This window comes from Zeugodacus cucurbitae, chromosome 2 (genome assembly GCF_028554725.1).
Source record: "Zeugodacus cucurbitae isolate PBARC_wt_2022May chromosome 2, idZeuCucr1.2, whole genome shotgun sequence".
Classification (NCBI taxonomy): domain Eukaryota; kingdom Metazoa; phylum Arthropoda; class Insecta; order Diptera; family Tephritidae; genus Zeugodacus; species Zeugodacus cucurbitae.
Window position 1 is genome coordinate 42,273,537 of NC_071667.1, and position 10,428 is coordinate 42,283,964.

General features: G+C 31.7%; 1 protein-coding gene across 1 annotated transcript; it reads left to right on the forward strand.

Moving 5' to 3' along the window:
- Nucleotides 1-318: 318 nt before the first annotated feature.
- On the forward strand, nucleotides 319-8,453 carry LOC105217105 (homeobox protein abdominal-B; the record flags this gene model as incomplete). Its single annotated transcript, XM_011191946.3, has 5 exons — nucleotides 319-1,117; nucleotides 1,875-2,077; nucleotides 2,166-2,355; nucleotides 4,561-4,775; nucleotides 4,839-8,453. Coding segments are annotated over 5 exons (1,599 nt in total), but the record flags the coding sequence as incomplete, so codon positions are not given.
- Nucleotides 8,454-10,428: the final 1,975 nt, after the last annotated feature.

The window sequence follows — 10,428 nt, forward strand, 5'->3', positions numbered from 1 at the left end:
AATTGCACCACCGTCGATAATGTGTTCTCTTTTGTGATTCTCTTCACTCACATTCAATTTTCTCTCTCTGACTTAACGCATAACCACTCATCTGCACGTACTATGGATTGAATTCTCTTTGACAACGGTACCGGGTTTTAATATCATTATTTTGTTGGGTAATCACGCAATTGATAAATGCACTTGATCGCGAAACTGTTTTGTGAATATTAACAAATTTTATTATATAAATTCCACGCTTCAAATCGCGTCGCTTCGGAAACCCGCGTTCGCGCTGTAAAATTGTCAATTGTCTCTGTTGTTCGCTAAAATACTTGATACTGCTTTATTGGAATCGCGCTCAAAATAACCGTAATTATTCCACCCCTCCCCCAAACCCCAACCATCCCGCTGGCGTGTGCTCTCTACGACCCCCACGATGTCTCGGCAGTCGGGTCGCACGCCGCTGCCGGGACTTGGTGGGGGCCACATCATCACGCTCCACATGCAACTGCTACTGCTTCGTCCACCATCTCCGCTGCTTCGATTATCAATCAACAACCTGTCGCAAATACTATCAATCAATTGCACCACCACCCGCATCACCATCATCACCATCCGCATCTGCAACATCATCATCATCTCCAACACACCGTGCCGACGTTGTCGGCGAATTCAACCTCACTCATACCGACGGCGGCTGTGCTTCCACAACAACAACAACAACAAACGACACCTACGTCGCATTCCACGCCCACTAATGCGGTTATGTATGAAGATCCCCCCCCAGTGCCAATTGCTTCTGTACAACAGCAACAACAACAGCAACAGCAACAACCTATTCACCTGCCCACTCAACAACAACAACAACAGCTCGCAGCTACACCAGTTGGTGGTGCCCAAAGCCCCTCCCAAACACCCGCAGGTGCACAATCTCAAGCACAGCAACATCTCACCTCTCCACACCACCAACAGCAACAACAGCAGCAAACGAATAGTGTGCCTCCTGGTGCGTCTACGAACCTCCAGCAACAGCAACAACAACAGCAAAATTCAGCAGTGGCGTCCGGCCAAACGCAGATTGTTGCGCCGTCTACGGCGAGTGTTTCCCCCTCCAGTGTTAGTTCCCAACCCCCAGGTGAGTTAAATGAAAATCTAGGCTTGAATTGATGTCATCAAAACTAATTGCGAAATATAATGCTGCTTTTCTAATTTCTTAAATTAATAATTTTTTAATGGTCTATTGATTGAACAATTGAAAACTTACTCTTAAACATAAAATAATGTAAAACACACTTTAGAAAACACACGTTTATGTTTTCAAGAAATTTGATTTTATTCTATATACATTATGATTTCGTACTGATCATTACAAAATAATATTATATATACTATATTAATTTTTACAAGAAAATAAAATATTCTTTGTGTAAATTTATCACCAAGGAATGTAAAACATGGGTTTTTCATTCGTATGAATCATTCTTGCATTCAAAGGTTTAACTCTTAAATTTTTACATTAAATCGCACTAAATTTGATAAAAAATTCGATACCATTAAATGCTTCTGTTCCTCAGTTATTGTTTGTTATTCAAAAAAAGTGCAAAACTACTTTTAATTGCCGAAATTATTGCCAACTAATCAATGCGTTCATTATTTATTATTATCATTTCCTTAGCACCGCATATCAAAAAGCATTTAAAAAGGGCTCAAATCTGTTGAATAAAGTGATTTTTGGTGACTTCTGCTTGACCAATTTATCAGATTTCAAATTACAAGAAGCTATTTTTTAAATAATTTTATAGTTCATAAACTTGTTATGGAACAATCCTATATCATATTTAAATAATTACAAATTTTTCGTAATCTATGTATGTTGTACTTTTTAATTTCAGATATGTCATTGTTAGCACCTCTTCACATACCCGCGATTCGACCTGGTTTTGAAGCTGACGCGACGGCCGCAGTTAAAAGACACCCTCATCCTTGGGCTTACGACAGTGATGGGTTCGGTCCAGCACAATATCACGCTCAACAATACTTTCTGGAACGTGAACGAAAGCCGGTTTTCTATGGATACCCCGAAACACAATATCAGGTTAGATAATGGTTAAATAATATTTTAGAGAAATTTTAAAATATTCGGCAAGGACTAAGATTGCATTTGTATTATCCTTCCATTACAGTATTGGAATTACCGGGAACAATCAACACCCGCTGCAGCGGCCTACATGAGCGCTAGTGATGAACGACATGCTGCCGCCGCTGCCGCCCGCCAATCCGTCGAGGGTACTTCGCAATCTAGTTATGAAACGCCAACGTATTCTTCGCCAAGCGGATTGCGAGGATACCCAAGTGAAGCTTATCCAAGTTCAGGTAGGATATTATAAACTATTTGATAAAGTGAAATAATATAGGGAGTCACTATTTATTTAAAAATATAGACATAAACGTTATAGCCAGTTTAAATTTCTGGCAAAAATGGTTGTGTCTTGAAGTTAATGTCATCGACATAAACATTTTTTGCTGCCATAGTATCCCGTTTAACGAACCAGTTATGATTCAAGTATTTTTTTGTATGTACCGGAAATTACCACAATTAATTAATTTTTCGTGAAGAATTGGAAGGTGTAGCTGATCATTGTAACGTAAGAATGTCAAAATAATATTACTTACCCCATTTAGTTCAAATAGGTCAGAGAGTAGTGGACAATGCTACGCTCATTGTTCATTTTTTGAGCGAAATTCTTCTCTACAATCTTACTATAAAATTAACATATTTTGAAGTTTGTCGTCAGCTTTGGTTTACTTTTCAAAAATTCTCGTTTTGGTTGTAAACAATTTACAATACCACTTCTTATAATGCCAATGTTTAAGTGTGTCAAGTTATATTAGGATATTTAGATCAAGGATCGCTTGACCAAATGGCCGACCGTTTCTTTTTTTTTTAGATCTCCGAAAGGGCAGCCCTTGACCGGATAAAATCCGGGTCAACTCCGGTCGCGTAGAACCGGCTGCTGTGGGAGTATATACCTATGGACATTAAGAATAATAAGTTAAATGTATCCTATCTTATCTCTCAAGTAGGATCAAAATTCACACGTTTACAAAATTCAACAAAAATCGGTTCAGTAGTTTAGAAGTGAATCCCGGACAAACAACGTTACGTGAAATTTACATAAATTTTTTGAAATAAGTTCACTCGGTTCATTGGTAACTCCCAAAATAAATAAATTTTTATACTCTCGCAACAAAAGTTGCTAAAGAGAGTATTATAGTTTTGTTCACATAACGGTTGTTTGTAACACCCAAAACTAAACGAGTTAGATATAGGGTTATATATACCAAAGTGATCAGGGTGAAGAGTGGAGTTCAAATCCGAATGCCTGTCTGTCCGTCCGTCCGTCTGTGCAAGCTGTAACTTGAGTAAAAATTAAGATATCTTGATGAAACTTGGCACACTTATTTCTTGGCACCATAGGAAGGTTGCTTTCGAAAATGAGCAAAATCGGATCACTGCCACGCCCACAAAATGGCGAAAACCGAAAACACATAAAGTGCCATAACTAAGCCATAAATAAAGCTATGGAAATAAAATTTGGTATGAAGGATCGCACTATGAAGGGGCATATTTGGATGTAAGTTTTTTGGGGAAGTGGGCGTGGCCCGCCCCCTAATCGGTTTTTTGTACATATCTCGGATACAAATAGAGCTATATGAACCAAACTTTCTGCAGTCGTTTTTTTCAGCCATTTCCTTATACAGTTCAAAAATGACAGAAATCGGATAATAACCACGCCCCCCTCCTATACAAAGGTTAGGTTGAAAATTACTAAAAGTGGGTTAACTCACTAACCAAAAACGTCAGAAACACTAAATTTCACACAAGAAATGGCACTTATGGGTCAAAAACCATATCTCAGGAACTACTCGACCGATTTCAATGAAACTTGGTTTGTAATAGTTTCCTTACATCTCAATGATTAGTTGTGAAAATAGGACAAATCGCTTCACAACCGCGCCTATTTCCTATATACCAAAACTTTGAAGACTATCTGAATCGCTTACTTTACAATATATAATGTAAGCACGAGTGAAGATATCGGTGCAGAGCTTTGCACAAATACTATGTTTATAGTGTTGCAGCCCCATTCTAAAAATCGCCGAAATCGGACCATAGGTTTTTAAGGCCCCATATATCGAACACGAGGGCCTCGGTGCTTCTAACCTAATATTATGGTTTCCAACTTTCAATGGACTTTATGCACTATGTGTCTTTATGACGAATATGTGGGTCAAATTGTGTATTATTAATATAAATAAAGTTAAATAATAAATTGCGAGAGTATAAAATGTTCGGTTACACCCGAACTTAGCCCTTCCTTACTTGTTTCTTACTATTATTTTTTGAGGTTCTTCAATCGGCTGAAAGGTTTAAAGTTCCTCAAATACTTACCCATCTGGTATAACTCACACAGTGTACATGGGTTGATTTCATAAAAAAAAATAACAAATATTTTTTATGAATATTATATACAATATTTGTATGCTTTGTAAACACGATTTTTTATTTAATTTAAGGTGGTACTGCTGGCATTCCTGTTGGTACAGTCGGCCCTTGTACTCCCACTAATGCACTACATGAATGGACTGGACAAGTTTCGGTGCGAAAAAAGCGCAAGCCATACTCGAAATTCCAAACCCTTGAATTGGAGAAGGAGTTCCTTTACAACGCGTATGTTTCCAAACAAAAACGTTGGGAGTTAGCAAGAAACTTAAATCTTACTGAGCGACAGGTAAGCAATGAAACGAAAATTTAATTCTATGTATTATTAATTTTTTTCCCATTTTTTATGTAGGTAAAAATTTGGTTTCAAAATCGACGTATGAAAAATAAAAAGAATTCACAACGTCAAGCCTCCCAACAGAATAACAATAACAGCGCCAATAGTAATCATAATCATGCGCAAGCGACGCAACAACACCACAATACTCATCATATGAATTTGGGTCTGAGCATGGGACATCATACCGCTAAAATGCATCAGTGACCTTTGGACAACAGCAGTGCCAGCACCATGGGCTTCCCCACCTACTAGCATTTGGTGAACATAAAAACCGAAATACAGCCGGAATATCAATAAATGACCAGTTTAACCTACATATTCATACATATAAATTCATATATTGCCGTAACGTATCAACTTCAATATATAAGCAAAAAGTTGCGTACAAATTACATATTGATACATATAGAAGATTAAAGTTCAGAAATCGTATGATGAATCAACAGTAATCAAGAAGATTACCAGCTAAAACATTTACATTGTAAAAAACGAATTCTTATTTGTGTTAATTTATTGTTTTGTGTCAATTTGACTTTACGCATTGTTTGAATTAACTCAGGTATATTCAAACTTATTCCCAGTGTAATTGCTGATAAGGGGGTGTTGCAATCCATAGTTTTTATGTGAAGTTTTATATATACTTTTTTTCATTATTTCGATCCATAAGACGTTTTGAAAGTTCAAATACACTATAATAGGAAATTAATAGGGAAAATGAGAGTTCATTTAACAGTACATAATTATGATTTACTGCTTGATAGCAAACAAACCCAGTAATTGGAATATTTAACAATATATGATAGGCAAAAAATGTGTTGCAGGTTGTTAGGTTAATTTTCGCTTCCTGCATATGGTATGCAATATGTAAAGACACTTTAGAGGCACTGCTGCAGTCAAAGTAATGTTCGAGGTAGAATATAAAAAAATATAAATATCTGAAATATATTTAAACTTAAATTATATTTAAAATAATAATTAAGTAATTTATATCTAATATGGAAATGTAGTGAAATAGTTGGTCCTTAAAAAGTATGTATAAAAATTTTGTCAAATTCTCATAAAACCCTATCTAATATATGTATCTTAATATAATATATTTAAATATAATTAATTAACAATTAAATTCTAAGAACAATATAAAATATTAAATTGATTAGTGAAAGCACGTCTTGAGAATAATCATTTAGTATTTATGGCAGTCAAAACTAACAATGTTAAACTGAAATAAGAATTATCTAAGTGTGTAATTTCGTAAAGTTAGTTTGTAATGCGCACATAAACACACACGTAATATTTGCACACATGCAAAGGAACACTTTTACAATAATGATTACAAACGTTTGTAGTCATCCATGTAGGCAGACATACGTACATACATGTTGTATTCATTAATCCATTATATTATCTTACGTAAATGAGAACCAAAAGCGAAAAAAATAAACTTATTCCAATATGAAAAAAGCTTGTACTTCTAAATGTATTTGCATTGTACGTGTCACAAATTGTCGCTGTGCAACTACTTGGTGTAAACTTGTATGTATTTGTCGTATTTGTATTGTATTTTAAATCAGTTCCTGTAAATACATAAATTAATACTAATAATATTGGAAACCAAAAATTAAACAAAACTAGTACCAATTATTTTTCAGGACAAAGTTTCGCTGTTTATTCTAAAAAAACTGCAGTAAATAAATCTGGCATTTGGAAAAAAGTTTACCTGTGACTCCAATATGGGGATTAATGCTATTTGCACTCTTCTAGGGTAAAAGCGCTGTTTAACGAGAAGATTTTGTTTTCAAAATTAATGGGTAATCAAATATGGTAAACTTTGGTAAATGTTTTACATACACTGCGTTTGAATCAAAATATATATTTTGACTTTCATTTACAATGATATTATTGGACAATATTGGTTTAATTTTTCTTGTCATAATCAACTATATCAATACAAATCACTAAAGAGTTTTATGCCCATAATTTTATCGTGTTAAATGCTAATTGCATACATAAAATGTGTACTGCGTTTTTGTTTTCTTAATATCGACATTCAAATATTTTTAATTAAACACAACTCTGCGTACAGCCCAGCGAAAATTTGAGAAAATTCCGGAAAAATTATGAAGACTAAAGTTAATGTAAAATTAGTATATTGTAAGTTGTATGTGTGTTTGTCTATTAAAGAATAAAACAAAAAATATATCTAGTGATTTATTACTAGCTATCTTAACTAACTAAAGTTCTGCTACCAAAATGTAATAAAAATATTATATATACAGATATATAATAATTATACATATTTCAAGCAACTTTACAAATATATACACAATATATTCACCGTTGAAAGCCAATATTATTTGCATAAGTGTGTTTCTAGATTTAAATTCAATATAAATGTTTTTATTTTGTTACTGTTGTCTGCTATTACTTAATTAGTTGCAAACTGTTCGCATAATTTGGCAAACAAATATCTTGCTATGGAGTGATTATATGTAACTCAACATATACCGTATATACCAAAAGCTAATATTCTTATTAATAATGCCTCTTAAACTTTGTATTACTTCTTATTTAAGTTAGATATTTACAATATTGGTTATTTTTATGTTGATATTTATGTTAATCTTCGTATTAAATTGCAACATCTGTAATATTTTATAGTGAATTTAGTAGTTAGATTGGTTTAGTTGCTTCTTTCTATGATACATGATATATATAGATACTAAATTTTTTTAAGACAACGTTATTGTGTAAAATCATGATAAAATAGTAATAAATAACAATGAATTAATTAAAAAATTGGCTATTCTTTACTATTATTTCGCTAGTAAACATTAATAGTAGCATTTAATTCCAGCAGACACAATTTTGGTAAAATTAATTATTTTTTTTTACTTTTCTGATTAGTTAGCTTCAACCTGCAGGTTAAAAGCAACAAAAATAAGCCACTGGTTGAGTAATGTAAATATTTTTGGTAAGTAATTGCAAGTTTCCAATGTTGAAAAAGACACTATTGCTTACATACCAAGTAGAACAGTTAATGAAAATAATTTATAATTAAACAAACGATCTATGGATCAATTCCAGTACGGTATGTAGTTATAAATACAATATAACCTCTCGTTATCGAATTTATTCGCATACATATAAAAATAATACATTTAAATAGAGCATTTTCAACCACATTGGTGCAAAATGTATTCAAATAAAAATCTGATCCGAATTAACCAGCAGTTGCATAAAATATACACAATTATTGCATACTTTAGTAACACAAAATTAATTTTAAAATCTCACAAAGACGGATGTGTATGTATGTATATATGGATATGATTGAGTATATAATGGAACTGCATACATCCCGGTATAAGAAAAATATAGAATAATAAACATTTAAAATCTTTCTGAAGAAAACATATGAAAATAAAAACATAAAAGTGTGTGAAACGAATTTTTAATATTTACTACTGCAATCCAAACATAATTATATCCATTTTATTTGTAAATAATACTGTATTATGTATTCGTCAACATATTCCTTTATTTTGTATTTTGACGTGAAATCATTTGAACTTGTTCCTAATGGAACTAATATTAAGATTAAATAAAAAAGCAAATGTTTTTATTTTAGTTACGGGTTTTATTAAATACTAAATTCATAATAAATGTTAATGTTTCAATATATGTACATTTGTAATTACAATGGTAATCTGATCCATTGTGTAGATATGAAGGCTTACATAACTTAACAAGTAAATAAGTGCTAAGTTCGGGCGAAACCGAACATTTCATACTTTCGCAATTTATTTATTTACTGTTGTTAAGGTAACACACAATTTGACCCATATACAATAAAATCTTTTTACACGATCTTATTTTACACGATTTTGGAATAACGTGGTTAGTCAAGAAGAAATTTTAAGTTATCATAATTTCGGGTCAACACAAAATTTGACCATAACTTTAAAGCAGTAAATTTCCATTGTTTAGGTCTTAATTAGACGAAAATAATATATATGCCATGAAAAAGTTTGCTTTTTTATTTAGGACACCGTTTTAACGATATTTTTTTTAAATATGTGGTTTTAATTTTTAATTGAAAATGGAATCACTTAAAGAAATATTATAATTAAGTTTTACTATCAAAATAACTTACAGAAAAGTAAAAAGTAACTTAAAAGTGCACATTTTTACTTTTTTTCAGGGACCGGAAATAAGAGTTATTTTACAATTTTTAATAAAAAAAATCATACATAAAGGAACATCGTAGAAAAGTTTTGATTACACCATCATGATTTTTAGGTGAACTATATGCGAAATATTGTATGATTTTTAAATTTTGATTTTTATATATTAAGATCAAAAATAAAAGTTATTTTTGATTTTTATTTTTTAGATCAAAAAATAAGAATCATTTTTGATTTTTATATTTTTAAATCCATAATAAAAATCAATTCAAAATTAATTTTAAAGTGCACACTTTTACTTTTTCTTTCATGTTCTTTGGTACTATCTCTTAATTAACCTCAAATATAGTATTATTACTATAACTTTTACAAAAGCAAACTTTATACGAAAAGAAGCTACTTTCTTGTCGTTTTTTTTTCATAATTAATCAGAAAATCATAAAATAAACTTTTGTACAAAGAAAACAAATTTTATTGTAGAGTCATGTAATCAATAAGAATAAAGATGTCGATATCGACGAAGACGAAGGTAAAGGTAATAAAATAATTCGCAGGGGCATGAAATTCACTACAAGCTTGGAACAACACTTTCTTGCTCATGATCTTGCCATGGAGCGTGTGTTACATTCCAATACAATTCTAATAAACTTAAATCTTTTGTTGCTGGATATCAAGAATTATCTAAACAACTGGAGAAACCAAAAAAAAAAAACAGCTTCTTTTAACCTTTATAACAAAAAACCTATAGAGGCCGCTAATAAATCAGTCCGTAAACGGTTGTTATCAACTAGCGATTTTATATTTTTGTACATATGGATTGAATTTAAACTGAAAAATAAATTTATTTTCTTGTAATAAATATGAATCTTTTTGTTTTATTATTACTCAATGGATTTTAATATAATACCACTTTTTTTGCTCGGTTTTTTTATGAAAATATTTGATTTATTTTCATTTTACACGATTTTTTTAAGGTTGTAGAACAGATCCCCAAATTTACATATGAATCGTGTATTTTTTACATGATTTTGATCTACACAGTTTTCCTAGGAACGTACCTACCGCGTAAAAAAGATTTTACAGTATTCGGCATAAAACCCACTAGTATTAATTTATATCCAAAATTTAATTAGTCAAAGCTGCTCTTATTCTTAATCGAATAAGTATAACAATCGTTTGATTTCCCTCATATAAATATATGCATATAATATTTCTAGAGAAAGTGAGTCACACCATGTTTGCCAAGTATCATAGCTATGATCTAATGTGACAATCTACATATGGGCATTTCCGCCAGAAGGTCTACCACAGACAAAATATTAAACATTATTAGAATTACAAAGTTTTTGCATATTTTCATAGGAAAATATTTAAATTTATTTATATTAAATTATCTCTAAATTAATTCATAACCAATT